The 16438-nt window shown below is 63.6% G+C and overlaps 1 protein-coding gene across 8 annotated transcripts in view; it reads left to right on the top strand.

Moving 5' to 3' along the window:
• Positions 1 to 16438, top strand: part of RYR1 (ryanodine receptor 1) — a 62923-nt gene that overhangs the window by 41141 nt on the left and 5344 nt on the right. For 4 of the 8 annotated variants that reach the window (XM_069776723.1, XM_069776722.1, XM_069776719.1 and 1 more), the window contains 26 exons: positions 240 to 370; positions 912 to 1226; positions 1680 to 1920; positions 2165 to 2252; positions 2391 to 2483; positions 3297 to 3311; positions 3936 to 4106; positions 4226 to 4285; positions 5026 to 5163; positions 5553 to 5665; positions 6618 to 6714; positions 6809 to 6915; positions 7042 to 7093; positions 7285 to 7365; positions 7446 to 7545; positions 7678 to 7757; positions 8719 to 8795; positions 9622 to 9695; positions 10306 to 10323; positions 11177 to 11257; positions 11474 to 11562; positions 11996 to 12124; positions 12937 to 13041; positions 13637 to 13718; positions 14192 to 15531; positions 15957 to 16030. In XM_069776723.1, coding sequence (XP_069632824.1) covers positions 240 to 370; positions 912 to 1226; positions 1680 to 1920; positions 2165 to 2252; positions 2391 to 2483; positions 3297 to 3311; positions 3936 to 4106; positions 4226 to 4285; positions 5026 to 5163; positions 5553 to 5665; positions 6618 to 6714; positions 6809 to 6915; positions 7042 to 7093; positions 7285 to 7365; positions 7446 to 7545; positions 7678 to 7757; positions 8719 to 8795; positions 9622 to 9695; positions 10306 to 10323; positions 11177 to 11257; positions 11474 to 11562; positions 11996 to 12124; positions 12937 to 13041; positions 13637 to 13718; positions 14192 to 15531; positions 15957 to 16030 — 3951 coding nt within the window. The remainder of the gene's footprint in view (positions 1 to 239; positions 371 to 911; positions 1227 to 1679; positions 1921 to 2164; positions 2253 to 2390; positions 2484 to 3296; positions 3312 to 3935; positions 4107 to 4225; positions 4286 to 5025; positions 5164 to 5552; positions 5666 to 6617; positions 6715 to 6808; positions 6916 to 7041; positions 7094 to 7284; positions 7366 to 7445; positions 7546 to 7677; positions 7758 to 8718; positions 8796 to 9621; positions 9696 to 10305; positions 10324 to 11176; positions 11258 to 11473; positions 11563 to 11995; positions 12125 to 12936; positions 13042 to 13636; positions 13719 to 14191; positions 15532 to 15956; positions 16031 to 16438) is intronic. The other 4 variants (XM_069776724.1, XM_069776720.1, XM_069776721.1 and 1 more) reach the window with 3 other exon arrangements.

Raw genomic sequence — 16438 nt, 5'->3', positions numbered from 1 at the left:
GGGGTGCCCGTGGATCTGGGGTGCCCATGGGGTGGCCTGTGGGGTGCCCATGGATCTGGGGTGCCCATGGATCTGGGGTGCCCATGGGGTGGCCCGTGGGGTGCCCGTGGATCTGGGGTCCCTGTGGGGTGCCTGTGCCTCTGGTACCCCAGTCCCTGAAGACTGTGGGATGCCTGTGGGATACTGGTGCCCGTGGGGTGCTGCGGGGTGGGTGTGAGCCCGTACCCCTGTACCCGCAGGCAGCGCCCGGCGCTGGGGGAGTGCCTGGCCCGCCTGGCCGCCGCCATGCCTGTGGCTTTCCTGGAGCCGCAGCTCAACGAGTTCAACCCCTGCTCCGTCTACAGCACCAAGTCGCCCCGTGAAAGGGCCAGTGAGTGGGGCAGGGTCCCCCTGTGTCTCCCCCCTCCCCGGAGTGTCCCCATGTTCCAGGGGCTGTCCTGTCACACCCCTCTGGGATGAGCCCTGGTTGCTCTCCCCCCCTTCGGGGCACCCCCAGTGCCCTCCGCAATTGCTCCAGCTTTAGGGTGCCCCGTGGTCCCTCTTACCTCCACCTTTGGGGTACACTGATGCCCCGCCCAAGGGCCCAAGGTTTGGGGCACCCCCACATCTCCAACGTCCCTCTCATTCCCACTTTGGGGTCCCCCCCACATCTCTGTTGTCCCTCTCACTTGTCCTCACCAGCTCCTGGACCTCCTGACACCCCCAAATCTCCCCAGCTTTGGGGTATCCTGATGCACCCCAACACCGGCATACCCCCCTTTGTCCCCAAGTCTCCTCACTCGCCCCCACCTTTGGGGCAGTGCCGCATCCCCATTGCCCCCCTCCCCCAAGTTCTTCCTGTTTTGGGGGTCCCCCATCCCCTCGCCGAGGGGTCCGTGTCCCCCGCCGTTGCCATCCCCGTGTCCCCGCAGTCCTGGGGCTCCCCAGCCGGGTGGAGGAGATGTGCCCCGACATCCCTGACCTGGAGCGGCTGATGCGGGACATCGGGGGGCTGGCGGAGTCGGGGGCCCGCTACACTGAGATGCCCCATGTCATCGAGGTGACCCTCCCCATGCTCTGCAACTACCTGCCCCGATGGTGGGAGCGCGGCCCCGACACCCTGCCCCAGGGACCCTGGGCCACCGCTGTCACCGGCCAGCACCTCAACGCCCTCCTGGGAAACATCCTTCGCATTGTGGTCAACAACCTGGGCATTGACGAAGCCTCCTGGATGAAGCGCCTGGCAGGTGGGTGAAAGGGGGTGGATGGGGGCTGGTGGCCCTAAGTGGTCCCAGGATGGGGCTCGTGGCCCTGGGCAGGTCCCAAGGATGGTACTGGTGGCCCTGGGTGTGTGCCAGGGAGGTGTTGGTGGCCCTGGGCAGGGTCTTGAGATGATGTTGGTGGCTCTGGGTGGTCCCAAGGATGGCACTGGTAACCATGGGTGATCCCACAGATGATGCTGGTGTCCCAAGGATGGTGCTAGTGGCCATGGGTGGTCCCAGAGAGGTGCTGGTGGCCATGGATGGTCCCAGGGATGGCGCTGGTGGCCATGGGTGATCCCACAGATGATGCTGGTGTCCCAAGGATGGTGCTGGTGGCTCTTGTTGGGTCCCAGGACGGTGCTCATGGCCATGGGTGGTCCCAGGGAGGTGCAGCTGGCCCCGGGTGCAGCCCCCAGTTGCAGCCCCCTGTCCCCGCAGTGTTCGCCCAGCCCATCGTCAGCAAGGCAAAGCCAGAGCTGCTGCGCTCCCACTTCATCCCCACGATGGAGAAGCTGAAGAAGCGGGCGGGCAAGGTGGTGGCCGAGGAGGAGCAGCTCCGCATGGAGGCCAAGACGGAGGGGGAGGATGCCGAGCTGCTCATCCGGGATGAGTTCTCCGTCCTCTGCCGTGACCTCTATGCACTTTACCCCCTGCTCATCCGCTACGTGGACAACAGCCGGTGAGGGGGGACAGGGGACATGGCCATGGGGACATAAGGGTGCTGAAGAGCATCCCTTGGGAACCATGGTCAACCCATGGTGGAGCCCAGAAGGTGTGGGGAAAAATTAGGGGCCATGGACATCCCCCTGACGGTGGCTGTGGGGACTTACTGATGGTGGCCATGGGGACCCACTGATGGTGGCCATGGACATCCCCTGATGGTGGCCATGGGGACCCACTGATGGTGGCCATGGGACCAACAGGGCCAAGTGGCTGACAGAGCCCAACGAGGATGCAGAGGAGCTGTTCCGCATGGTTGGGGAGGTCTTCATCTACTGGTCCAAGTCCCACGTGAGTTGGGGGGCACTGGGGACATGGGGGACATGGGGACACTGGTGCAATGGAAGGGCTGGGGGTTGGGGGATCCAGGGGACCTGGAGGGGGTCCCAGGCTGGGGGTCACTCAGCCCCATGTCCTCCCCCCCGGCAGAACTTCAAGCGTGAGGAGCAGAACTTCGTGGTGCAGAATGAGATCAACAACATGTCCTTCCTCACTGCCGACAGCAAAAGCAAGATGGCCAAGGTGTGTGTGGGGGAATGCACCTGCCCGGCCGCACCCCCCCAGCTGCACCCTGACCTCCTGCCTGCCACCCCCAGACCCCCTCATCCTGCGCCCCCACCCACCTGGCACCCCAATCCCATGCATGGGGGTTGTCCATCCCTCCCCAAGTCTGCCTGGTACCCCCAGTCCCCCCCTTGTCCAGGGGTCTCCATCCCTCCCAACCTCCCTGGTACCCCCACACCCTTGGTACCCCCAAACCCACCTGGTACCCCCAAACCCAACCAAGCCCAGGCACCTCCATCCCTCCCAACACCCCTGGTACCCCTAAAACATCCTAAAACCCACCCAGTGACCCCAAACCCAGGCACCTCCATCCCTCCCAACCCACACGGTACCCTCAAACCACCCCCAAATACACCTGGGACCTCCAACTCCCCCCAAAGCCCCCCCAAACCTGGGCATCTCCATCCCTCCCAACCCACCTGGTACCCTCAAACGACCCCCAAACCCACCTGGGACATCCAACTCTCCCCAAAGCCCCCCCCAAACCCGGGCACCTCCATCCCTCCTGCCCCACCTGGTACCCGCACACCCTCCCAATCTACCCTCAGCCCACCCCAATCCCCCCCAAACTCAGGCACCTCCATCCCTCCTGCCCCACCTGCTGCCTCCCAACCCCCTCTGCTGCCCCCCAACCTCCCCTACCCAGGGGTCTCCATCCCTCCCCATCCCCCTGGGTCCCCAAGCCCCCCACGTCTGCCCCCAGGGACATGGGGACAGGTACCTAACGCTGTCTCTTCTCTCCTGCCCTTGGCTGCGGGTGCTGGCACCTAGTCCGGAGATGGCCAGGTTAGCGGGGCCATGCTGCATGGGGAGGGGACCCCAGGGACCCCAGCCCCTGCCCTGGGGTCCTGCCCCTCAGGGCCACCACAGCTGGGACCCCCAGGACCCCTCCAGGGTCCTGCTTTATGGGGCCACCATGGTTGGGACCCCCAGAACCCATCCAGGATCATGTTCTATGGGGCCACCATGGTTGGGACCCCCATGGACATCCTGGGGTCCTGTCCCACAGAGCCACGTCTGGGACCTCAGGGGCTACTGGAGCTGTGTGGCACCAGGGTCCTGGCCCTGATGTCCCCAGTCCCCATTATACAGGGGTCTTGGTGCTGATGTCCCCATCCCTGTACCATGGGGGTCCCAACACTGATATCCCCATCCTGGTGGCACAGGGTCCTGGCCCTGAGGTGTCCCCATGGCACAGGGACCCTTGTGCTGATGTCCCCATCCTTAGGGGGGACACTGATGTCCCCATCTCTGTGTCATGGGGGTCCTACCACTGATGTCCCTCATCCTTATGGCATGGGGGTCCCGCCGCTGATGTCCCCATGACATGGGACTCCTGTCCCTGACCCCCCCCCCCAAACCACTTGGCCTGGGGTGGTGGCCCTGATGTCCCCGTCCCTGTTCCCGCAGGGGGGTGGCTCAGAGCAGGAGCGGACAAAGAAGAAGCGTCGCGGGGACCGGTACTCCATCCACACCTCCCTCATCGTCGCTACCCTGAAGAAGATGCTGCCCATCGGCCTCAACATGTGCTCACCCACTGACCAGGAGCTCATCAGCCTGGCCAAGAGCCGCTATGCCCTGGTGGGTGGGGGTGTTGGGGACAGCCCCTGGGACTGGGGACAGCCCCCCACAGTGGGGACAGCCCCTGGGGTTGGGGACAGCCCCTGACATGGCCCTGTCCTGTGTCCCCCCCCCTGCAGAAGGACACGGACGAGGAGGTGCGGGAGTTCCTCAACAACAACCTGCACCTGCAGGGCAAGGTGAGGTGGGCCTGTCCCCACCTTGTCCCCCCCACATCCCCCTGTTCCCCATGTCCTTGCGGTGCCTGTATCCCCACAGTCCCCACCTGTCCCACCATGTCTCCGTGGTCCCTACGTCTTCATGGTCATCACAGTGCCTGTATCCCCATGGTCCTCATGGTCCCCACTGTGTCCTCGTGGTCCCTGTGTCCTTGTGGTCCCCATATCCCCATGGTGCCTGTATCACCATGGTCCCCACGTGCTCCACCATGTCTCCGTGGTCCCCATGTCCCCATGGTCATCACGATGCCTGTACCCCCATGGTCCTCATGGTCCCCATGTCCCCATGGTCATCACGATGCTTGTATCCCTGTGGCCCTCACAGTCCCCGCTGTGTCCTCATGGTCCCCATGGTACCTGTATCCCCATGGTCCCTATGTGCCCCACCATGTCTCCATGGTCCTCATGGTCATCACGGTGCCTGTACTCCTGTGGTCCTCACGGTCCCCACTGTGTCCTCATGGTCCCCATGTCCCCATGGCACTTGTATCCCCATGGTCCCTATGTGCCCCACCATGTCTCTGTGGTCCCCATGGTCATCATGGTGCCTGTACTCCTGTGGTCCCCATGTCCCCATGGTCATCACGGTGCCCGTACTCCTGTGGTCCTCACGGTCCCCATGTCCCCATGGTCATCGCGGTGCCAGTACCCCCATGGTCCCCACCACATCCCCATGGTCACCATGTCCCCCGTGTCCCCAGTGCGAGAACAACTCGTCCATGCGGTGGCAGATGGCCCTGTACCGCGAGATGGCCGGCAAGGCCGAGGACTCCGACAGCCCTGAGAAGATCGTCCGGAGGGTGCAGGAGGTGTCGGCCGTGCTTTACCACCTCGAGCAGGTCAGGGGGGCTGGGGGGGGTCCTGGGGGGGTCTGTAGGGTCCCTGGGCTGCAGGAGGTGTTGGCTATGCTCTACTACCTCGAGCAGGTTGGAGTCCTAGGGGGTCCTGGGGGGCTCTGGGGGATGCCAGGGTACTTTAGGGGTCCAGGGGGGTCTCAAGAGTCTTGGGGGGGGGGGACATGGTGTGCTCCAGGGGTGCCCTGGGGGTTATCTGGGATGCTCTGGGGCAGAGGGAAGGGGGTCCCTGGGATGTTCCAGGTGGTCCCTGGGATGCTCTGAGTGTGTGGTGGGGGTCCTTGGGGTGCTCATGGAGGTGTGGGGGTCCTGGTGATGCTCTGGGGGGTCTCAGGGTGCCCAGGTGACACTCCCGCCTCCTTCCCCCCCCCCAGACGGAGCACCCCTACAAGTCGAAGAAGGCAGTGTGGCACAAGCTGCTCTCCAAGCAGCGCCGCCGGGCTGTGGTCGCCTGCTTCCGCATGACGCCCCTCTACAACCTGCCCAGGTGGGGACTGGGGGGGACTGGGAGCTGCTGGGAGGGGAGGTCTGAGACCCCCGGGGGTGACCAGGAGCACTGAGGAGCCTCTGGGGGCAACTGTGAGCCCCTTAAGAGAAACTGGGAAGATCCCAGAGCCTTGTGGAGGCAATTGGGAGCCCCCAGGGGCAACTGGGAACCTCCAAGGGCAACCCAAAACCCTTCTGGGGGTAACTGGGTGTCCCCGACAGCAAACCAGAACCCTTCTGGGGGCAACTGAGGATAACTGGGAGCCCCCGTGGATAATCCAGAACCTTTCTGGGGGCAACTGGGGGTAACTGGGAGCCCCTGACAGCAACCCAGAACCCTTCTGGGGGCAACTGGGGGTAACTGGGAGCCCCCGAGGACAACCCAGAACCCTTCTGGGGGCAACTGGGGGTAACTGGGAGCCCCCGAGAACAACCCAGAACCCTTCTGGGGGCAACTGGGGGTAACTGGGAGCCCCCGAGGACAACCCAGAACCCTTCTGGGGGCAACTGGGGGCAACTGGGAGCCCCCAAGGACAACCCAGAACCCTTCTGGGGGCAACTGGGGGTAACTGGGAGCCCCCGAGGACAACCCAGAACCCTTCTGGGGGCAACTGGGGGTAACTGGGAGCCCCCAAGGACAACCCAGAACCCTTCTGGGGGTAACTGGGGGCAACTGGGAGCCCCCAAGGACAACCCAGAACCCTTCTGGGGGTAACTGGGGGTAACTGGGAGCCCCCAAGGACAACCCAGAACCCTTCTGGGGGCAACTGGGGGTAACTGGGAGCCCCCAAGGACAACCCAGAACCCTTCTGGGGGCAACTGGAACCCCCTTGAGACCCTCTGGGAGCCCCTGGGGACAACTGGGTGCCTCCTGGGTGGAGCCCCCACCCCCCTAGCCCCCCTTCCCAGGGACCGGGACCTCTCCATCACTGTCATCCCCCCGTCCCCCCCAGGCACCGGGCCTGTAATATGTTCCTGGAGGCGTACAAGCTCTCCTGGCTGGTGCCTGAGGAGCATCCCTTTGAGGACCGCATGATTGATGACCTCTCGGTGAGCTGGGGGGGTCTGCCCATGCTGGGGGGGGGGGGAGGGTTCACTGGCTGGGGACCCCCCCAGCTAAATCCTGCGGTGGTGGCCGAGGTAGAAGTCGGGGGAGGAAGAGGAGGAGGAGGAAGAGGAGCAGGATAAGAAGCCGGACCCCTTGCACCAGCTCATCCTGCACTTCAGCCGGACGGCACTGACTGAGAAAAGGTGTGTGTGGGGGGGGCTTCCGGATTCCTGGGTCCCCTTAGGGTGGGGGGCATCCAGACACCTGGGTCCCCCCCTTGGGGGGGTCCCGGTGCACCCCTTTGAGCCGTGTCCCCCCCAATCCTGCAGTAAGTTGGAGAAGGATCATTTGTACATGGCGTACGCTGGCATCATGGCCAAGGTGGGTCCTGGCCCCCCCCATGTCCCTCCCCACTCCCCTGTGCCCCCCCAAACCACCCAACCCCGGGGTCCTGATGGGGAGGGGGGGGGCTGCAGGGGTTGGCGGGGTCCCCAGGGATTGTGGGGGACCCCTAGGATAGTGTTGGGGGGGCTCAACTGGGGATCCCCCCCGGCTCGTTCTGCCCCCCCCAGAGCTGTCACATCGAGGAAGGGGAAGACGAGGAGAAGAAGGAGGAGGAGAAGGAAGAAGAAGAAGCCGAGGACTCATTTGAGGTGGGTGTGGGGGCACCCTGAGCCCCCCCTGGACCCCCGACCCTTGTGACCCCCCTTGACTTCCCCCATGCCCCCCCCAGGAGAAGGAGATGGAGAAGCAGAAGCTGCTGTACCAGCAAGCCCGGCTGCACACGCGGGGGGCGGCCGAGATGGTGCTGCAGATGATCAGTGCCTGCAAGGGTGAGACCCCGCGGGCAGCCCCTTGCACGGGGAGGGTGGGGGTCCTCGTGCAATAACCCCCCACCCCTCGCACGGGTGTCCTCGTGCAACCCACTGGCACGGGGCGGCCGTGACGGTGCCTGGCTTTGGCAGGGGAGCGGGGCGACATGGTGTCCTCCACCCTCAAGTTGGGCATCTCCATCCTCAACGGGGGCAACGTTGAGGTGCAACAGGTAGGAGGGCGTCCGTGGGTCCCTGTGTCCATGCGTCCCCGTGTCCCCGTGTCCATGCACGAGGCCACACATGCACACGGGGCTGCGTCGTTGCCGTGGGAACGTGCAGGATGCTGTCCATCCTGGCATGTCTGTTGCGTGTCTGTGTGTCTGCACGTGTCTATGGATGTGTCTGCAGACCCACATGTCCGTAGGTCCATGCACGTGTCCATGTGTCCATGCACGTGTCTGTGTGTCTGCACATGTGTCTATGGAAGTGTATGCATGCCCACATATCCATGCATGTGTCCATGCATGTGTCCGTACATCCATGCATGTATCTGTGTATCCATGTATGTGTCTGTACATCCACGCATGTGTCTGTACATCCACACGTGTCTGTGCACGTGTCCATATGTCCATGCATGTGTCCGTGTGTCTGTGCACGTGTCTATGGATGTGTCTGCACGCCCACGTGTCCATACATCCATAGACATGTCTGTGTGTCCATGCACGTGTCCATACATCCATGCATGTGTCCATATGTCCATGCATGTGTCCATACATCCATGCATGTGTCCATGCACATATCTGTATGTCCATGCACGTGTCCATATATCCATGCATGTGTCTGTGTATCCATGCATGTGTCTGTACATCCATGTACACGTCCATACATCCATGCATGTGTCCTTGTGTCTGCACACATGTCTATGGATGTGTCTGCATGCCCGCATGTCCATACATCCACGCATGTGTCCATACATCCATGCACACGTCCATATGTCCACACACGTGTCCATACATCCATGCACGTGTCCATGTGCACACCCATGCGTGCTTCCATCCACGCTCATGCCTGTGCAACCACTCACGGGCACATCCGTGTCCCCGCACCGGTGCCCGTGTCCGGGTCCCCGTGTCCCTGTGTCCGGGTGCTGGTGTCTGTCTGTCCACACATGTGTCTGTGTGTGTCCCCCAGAAAATGCTGGACTACCTGAAGGAGAAGCGGGAGGTCGGGTTCTTCCAGAGCGTCCAGGCGCTGATGCAGACCTGCAGGTGACGCCTGGGCTGGGGTCCCCCCACGGGCATCGGGGTCCCCCCATGAGAATCAGGAACCCCTGTGGGCATCGGGGGTCCCTCCATGGGAATCAGGGACCCCTGTGGGCATCGGGGTCCCTCCGTGGGAATCAGGGACCCCTGTGGACATCAGGGTCCCTCCATGGGAATCAGGGACCCCTGTGGGCATCGGGGTCCCCCCATGGGAATCAGGGACCCCTGTGGGCATCAGGGTCTCCCCATGGGCTTTGGGGTCCCCTCTGGGCATCAGGGACGCCCTGCAGAGATGGGAGCCCCCCCCCGCCTTGGGCATCAGGGACCCTCCATGGGTGCCCCAGGGGTTCAGGGCTTTAGGGGGGTCCCCAAGAGATCGAGGACCCCCAGGGAAGATGTGGGAGCAGCTCGGAACACCCGGCATTCGTTTTCAAGAGTGAACGTTAGGATTTGTTGTGCCCTCGAAGAACTAGTTTTACAAAGTCAGGTCGGAGGATGGCTTTGCGTACGCCTGGGAAGATGTGGCTGGAGACAGTCACCAGTGTGTGTACGGAATGTTTTTATCTTTAACTGTTCTGAGGACTCGCAAACATCCCAGCCCAGCCAGATACGCGCTCCGGTGTTAGGAGTGTGGGCTGGATGCCGTTAGTTCTTCCCAGATCCTTGTTGAAACACACATAGGTTTGACACTTTAGTGAAATAAACGGAATCTCGTACAGACAGCTTGAGCGCTTAATTGAGGCGCTGCAGAGGGGATCAGGTCTGGCTGGGGGGGGGTCCTGGAAGGGTTTTGGGGGGCCCCATCCTGACCACCCGTTCTGTGTTCCCACAGTGTCCTGGACCTCAATGCCTTCGAGCGGCAGAACAAGGCAGAGGGGCTGGGCATGGTGACGGAGGAGGGGACGAGTGAGTGGGGGGGCCCTGCCCAGGCACCCCCCCCAGGACCCCTCTATTGCCACTGCCCCATGGGATGGGGGTGGTGGGTTGTGACCAGGGGTTCCCATCCTGCACCCCCCGTCCTGCTGCGCTGCTCACCCCCCGAGTGCCCGCTATTAATGTGGCTCTGAGCCCCTAATGCCCCCCCGAAGCCCTAATGCCCCCCCTGGGTCCCTAATACTCCCCCAAAGCCCTAATGCCCCCCCCCAAAGCCCTAATGATTGCCCCCCAGGTCCCTAATGCCCCCTGAGCCCCTAATGCCCCCCCCTAGATTTGATACCCCTATAGCCCTGATACTCCTCTATGCCCTTAACACCCCCCCAAGCCCTAATACCCCACCTTGACCCCTAACAGCCCCCCCCGGCCCCTAATACCCCCTCAGGCCCCAATACTCTCCTGAGGCACCTAATACCCCTGGGCTAATAATACTCCTTAAAGTCCTAATGACACCCCCAAAACCCTAATTGTTGCCAACCCTAATACCCCCCCACACTCCTAATGATCCCCCAGCTCTAATGACCCCCCCGCCCTGCTCACCTCCTCTCTCCCCTTCTCTCCCCATCCCGGCTCCTGGTGACAGTCATCAGCCGTGAGAACGGTAAATACTTGTTATCGTAGGGGCTATAGGGCTGGGGGGGGGGGGGTTGTATATACAGTCTACAGGGCTGGGGGGGTTATCATAGGGTCTATAGGGCTGGGGGGCATTATTGTAGGGTCTGTAGGGTGCTGTTGTAGGGTCTACAGGGCTATGTGGTGTTATTGTAGGTTCTATGGGGCTATGGGGCGTTATTGTAGGGTCTATAGGGTGCTCTTGTAGGGCCTATAGGGCTATGGGCTGTTACTGTAGGATCTATAGGGTGCTGTGGTAGGGTCTATAGGGCTATGCGGTGTTATTGTAGGGTCTGTAGGGTGCTGTTGTAGGGTCTATGGGGCATTATTGTAGGGTTTATAGGGTGCTGTTGTAGGGTCTATAGGGCTATGTGGTGTTATTGTAGAGTCTATGGGGCTATGGGGTGTTATTGTAGGGTCTATAGGGTGCTGTTGTAGGGTCTATGAGGTCTTACAACAGGGTTGCCCAGCTGCAGGGGTTGTTGTAGGGTCTGTAGGGCTCGGGGGGGGTGTGCTGGAGGAGGGTGGCACCGACGTGGCCTCCCCGTGCCCTGTCCCCAGAGTGGGACCAACGGCACGCCCCCACGTCCCCTGGCTGCCACCTCGATGGTGTCCCCACAGCATGCCTGTCCCTGCTTGTCCCCGACCCCCCCAGCCCCACTGGCTGTCCCCCCACCATGCTAACCCCCTGCCAAACCCCGGGTGTCCCTGTGCCACCCTGGGGTGTCCCCCATTGGCACCTTGGGGTGTCCCTGTGCCACCCTGGGGTGTCCCCGTGTGACCCTGCCTTTGTCCCCGTGTGACCCCATCCATCCATCCATCCATCCGTCCGTCCCCTCCAGGGGAGAAGGTGATGTCGGATGATGAGTTCACGCAGGATCTCTTCCGACTGCTCCAGCTGCTGTGTGAGGGGCACAACAACGGTGAGAGGACATGGGGGGGACACGGGGGGGGCATAGGGGTATGGCTATGGGACACGAGGGGGGTCTGGGGTGGGGAAGGGTCTTTGGAGGACTGTGGGGCAGGAGAAGGAGCTATGGGGCAGGAGGAGGTCGTGGTGTGGCTGTGGGGGCCACGGGGCAGGTGTGGGGTGGCCGTGGGGCTGGTCTCACCCCATTTCCACCCCCCCCCCCCCCCAGATTTCCAGAACTACCTGCGCACCCAGACGGGGAACACGACCACCATCAACATCATCATCTGCACCGTGGACTACCTGCTGCGCCTGCAGGTACTGCACCCCATGGCCCCCCCCCAGCCCCACACCATGGCCTCCAACCTGGACCCCATCCCCAATCCCACACCCCACGGCTCTGCCCCAGCCCCAAGCCACGTTCCCTGACCCACATCCCTGTTCTCCATCCCTGATGCACATCCCCATCCCCGTGTCCTCACGCTGCTAGTGGTCCCCACGTCCCCATCCTCATGTCCTTTGTGTTGCTGGTGGTCCCCGTGTCCCTGTCCCCATGTCCTCATGCTGCCAGTGGTCCCCACATCCCCATCCCCCTGTCCTTTGTGTTGCTGGTGGTCCCCACGTCCCCATCCTCAGGTCCTCGTGTTGCTGTTGGTCCCCATGTCCCCATCCCCGTATCCTCGTGCTGCCAGTGGTCCCTGTGTCCCTGTCCCCCCCCACCCCACCACTGATGGTGTCCGTCCGGTGGCAGGAGTCCATCAGCGACTTCTACTGGTACTACTCGGGGAAGGACGTGATCGACGAGCAGGGGAAGCGCAACTTCTCCAAGGCCATGGCTGTGGCCAAGCAGGTCTTCAACAGCCTCACCGAGTACATCCAGGTGAGCCCCCCACCCTGCCCAGGCACCCCCCCAGTCCCTCACTAAGCACACCCAGGTGGGATGGACCCCGCAGTCCCCCATCCCCAATGTCCCTGGGGGGCTGGAGAGGGTGGTGCAAGCTCCCTAGGGGTCCCCAGGAGCCTTGGTGCCCTGTGGATCCTGGTGTTTCTGTATGTCCTGTATGTCCCTGGGAGGTCCCTGGGGATCCTGATGTCCCTGGGGGTCCCCAAGGACCCCGGTGTCCCTAGGAGGTCCCCCAGGTCCCTGGGGATCCCAATGTCCCTAGTGGTCCCCAAGGACCCTGCTGTCCTTGGGGGTCCCTGGGAGGTCCCTGAGGTCCCTGGGGATCTCAATGTCCCTGGTGGTCCCCAAGGACCCCAGTGCCCCAGGAGTCTCGATGTCTCTGGTGGTCCATGAGGACCCTGATGTCCCTGAAGTTCCTGGGGATCCCAATGTCTCTGGTGGTCCCCAAGGACTCTGATGTCCCTGGGAGTCCCTGCAGTCCCTGGGGATCCTGATGTCCCTGGTGGTCCCCAAGGACCCCGATGTCTCTGGTGGTCCCCAAGGACCCTGATGTCCCTGGGGGTCCCTGGGAGGTCCTCAAGGTCCCTGGGAGGACCCCTGTGTCTAAGGGATCCTGAGGTTCTCCATGGTCCCCAAGACCCTCAATGTCCCAGGGCTCCCAGTGTCCCTGATGTTCCCAATTCCCTGGGGCTGCCAGGACCCCTTAGGGGGTCCCACCATCCCCGAGGATCCCCAGGGGGTCTCTGTGGGTCACTGGGGCCAGCAGTGCCAGTGCCTGCTGCCCGCAGGGTCCCTGCACGGGGAACCAGCAGAGCCTGGCTCACAGCCGCCTCTGGGACGCTGTCGTCGGCTTCCTCCACGTCTTCGCGCACATGATGAAGAAGCTGGCCCAGGTGGGCACTGGGAGGGTACTGGGAGCACTGGGACCCCCCCACCCCCTACTAACCCGCTGGCCCCTCCTTGCTGTCCCAAGGTGGGGAGGGTTGGGGACACCTAGGTCCCCAGTGGCACCAGCAGCCCCCCTTCCAACCCCCAACCCATCCCCTTGGCCCCGGGGCACCCTAAGAACCCCCACCCCAAGATGGGGAGGACCCCATGACACTCCAGGGGGACCCCATGACACCCCAAGCTGGCTCTGACGGAACTTTCCGCCCCGCTGCCGCCAGATGGGCCAAACGTCGGGACCCCGGATGGGCGTAAGCACCCGCCGAGCCCCCACCGCCCTGTCCCCCTCCCCAGCATTGCATGGCCTTGCTAACCAACCCCCTGCCCCCCCCATGGCATGGCAAAGCCCCCCCAGACCCCCCGCTTGGGTTGCGTGCGAGTTGGGGGGTCCACCACCCACCCTCTGTCTCGTGGCGCGAGGAGCGGTGCTGGAGCGGGTCGAGCCCCCAGGTAAGGGGGTTTGGGGCTGTGGTGGGGGTCACGGCATGGGGGGGACCACCTCGGGCTCATGGTGTGTCCCCCCCCATGTTGTCCTTCCCCCAGGACTCCAGCCAGATCGGGCTGCTGAAGGAGCTGCTGGACCTGCAGAAGGACATGGTGGTGATGCTGCTGTCCCTGCTAGAAGGTGGGGTCCCCTTGTCATCGTCATCGTCCCCCCACCCCGGGGTGTCCAGGACCCCTCTGCTGCCATGGGTGCCCCAATGTCACCCAACGTCCCCCTGCCATACAGGGCGTCCTTGCTATTCCATGCTACCTGGGGTTAGGACATCCCATCCACCATCCAGGATCTCCTAATGACACCCAGGGCACCCGTATCACTGCAGGGGGGGAGACAACACCCCCAAGACGAGGCCTCCTCACCACCCAGGCTGTCCCCACGCCATCAGGGGTGTCCTCTGTCCCTCAGGGTGTCCCCTCGCTCTCCAGGGTGTTCCCACCATCCGTGGTGGCCCATACCACTTGAGGTGTCCTCGGTCACCTGGGGTATCCCCCAGCCACAAGAGCCGTCCCCATGCTCTCCAGGGTGTCCCCAGGTACCGGGGCTGTCCCTGCAGCACCCCCAGATCTGACAAGACACCCCCCTCTCCACCTCCACAGGCAACGTGGTGAACGGGACCATTGCTCGGCAGATGGTGGACATGCTGGTGGAGTCCTCCAGCAACGTCACCATGATCCTCAAGTTCTTCGACATGTTCCTGAAACTGCGGGACATCGTGGCCTCAGACGCCTTCCGCGACTACGTCTCAGACCCGCGAGGTCTCATCTCCAAGAAGGACTTCCAGAAGGCGATGGACAGCCAGAAGCAATACGAACCCGCCGAGATCCAGTTCCTGCTCTCCTGCTCGGAGGCGGACGAGAATGAGATGATCGACGTGGAAGCCTTTGCCGGTCGCTTTCAAGAACCTGCTCGCGACATCGGTTTCAACGTGGCCGTGCTCCTCACCAACCTCTCAGAGCATGTTCCCCATGACCAACGTCTCCGGACCTTCTTGGAGCAAGCGGCCAGCATCTTGGAGTATTTCCGTCCTTTTTTGGGACGGATCGAGATCATGGGAGCCGCTCGGCGGATCGAACGCCTCTACTTCGAGATCAGCGCCGCCAACAAGGCACAGTGGGAGATGCCCCAAGTGAAGGAATCCAAGCGCCAGTTCATCTTCGATGTGGTCAACGAGGGGGGGGAGGCGGAGAAGATGGAGCTCTTCGTCAGCTTCTGCGAGGACACCATCTTCGAGATGCAGATTGCCTCTCGCCTCTCCGAGGAGGAACCCCCCCGGGAAGAAGGAGAGGATGAGGAGCAGGAGGAAGAAGAGGAGACCCCTGATCCCACCGCTCCACCTCCCCCCTCCGAACCCACCTCAGCTTTTGGGGAGCTGTTGGCGGGGGCTGGGGGGTTGCGACGTTTGTTGGGGTCCCCCCAAACCTGGCGGCGACGGTTGCGACGGTTGCGACGCCGGCCGGGTCGGGAGTTGGCGTGGGCGGCGGGAGCGGCCGCCGGCCGGGCGATGCTGGGGGGGCTTCTGGGGGGCTGGGGGGTGCTGGGGGCCGTGGGGCGCCTGGCCTGGACCTCTCTTTTCGGAGGGGGGCTAGTGGAAGGGGCGCAGCGGCTAGCCCTGGCCGAGCTGCTGGCCAGCATGCCTGACCCCACTCAGGATGCTGTGGGGGGCGGCGAGGCCGGGGCAGCCGCGGGGGGAGAAGAAGGGGGTCCCCAAGACCCCGTCCCCCCGCCCACCCCCCACCTGCCGCAGCCCCCCGAGGAGGAAGAGGAGGAGGAGGAGGCGGCGGCGGCGCCGGTGACGGCTTTCGGGGTGCGCAAGGAGCCCGGGCATTATCGGCTGGCAGCCCCCGACGCCCCCGGGGGGCTGGGGGACATCGGCGAGCCCCCTGCTGCCGAGCCCCCCACCCCTGAGGGCACTCCCATCCTCCGGAGGAAGATTGGGGTAGGCAGCCAATGGGGGCTCGGTGGGGGGGGATGCTCGGAGTCCCTGGGGGGGGGGCAGGATGCTAGGGGTCTCGGGGGGGGGAACATGACCCCAGGGATCCCCTATAGGGGGTAGGATGGTGGGGGGGTCTCTATGGAGGTGCAGGATGCCTGGGTTCCCTGGGGAGGGTAGAAGGATGCTAAGGGTTCCGGGGGGGGGGGGGGGGGGGGGCAGGACCCCAGGGGTCCCCTATGGGAGGAGCAGGACACAGGGCGGGGGTCCCTAGGAGGGACAGGACCCTGGGCTCCCTCCCAGCAGTGGGGTGGGGGGGTCCCCAAAATGCCTGGTTTCTGTCCCCTATGGGCATGACCAGCCTGAGCAGGGCTTGGGGAGGGGGGGTGTCAGTCTGTGCCCCCCTGACCCCGATCCTGGCTCCACCGCAGGAGGATGGAGAGGAGGTGGTGGAGGAGGAACCACAGAAGGAAGAGGAGCTGCCGGGCGAGGCAGAGAAAGCTGAGTAAGTGGGGGGCCAGGGCCCCCCTGGGGGGGTCCATGGCCCCATTGGGGGGTGTATGGTCCCATTGGGGTAGTAGGGTGGGTCCGTGGCCCCGTTGGGTGTTGCATGGTCCCATTGGGTCTTGCATGGTCCTGCTGGGGGCTATGGGGTGGGTCCATGGTCCTGTTGGGTGTTGCATGGTCCCACTGGGTGCTGCATGGTCCCATTGGGGGCTCTGGGGTGGGTTCATGGTCCCATTGGGTGTTGCATGGTCCCATTGGAGGCTGTGGGGTGGGTGCATGGCCCTGTTGGGTGTTGCCTGGCCCCCCCTTGGGTGCTCCATAGTCCCATTGGGGCAGTAGGGTGAGTCTATGGCCCTGTTGGGTGCTGCATGGTCCCATTGGGGGCTCTGGGGTGGGTCCAGGGCCC

Source organism: Haliaeetus albicilla, chromosome Z (genome assembly GCF_947461875.1).
Source record: "Haliaeetus albicilla chromosome Z, bHalAlb1.1, whole genome shotgun sequence".
Taxonomy (NCBI): domain Eukaryota; kingdom Metazoa; phylum Chordata; class Aves; order Accipitriformes; family Accipitridae; genus Haliaeetus; species Haliaeetus albicilla.
The sequence above is the reverse complement of the archived record's forward strand: the minus strand, read 5'-3'. Positions and strand labels throughout refer to the sequence as shown.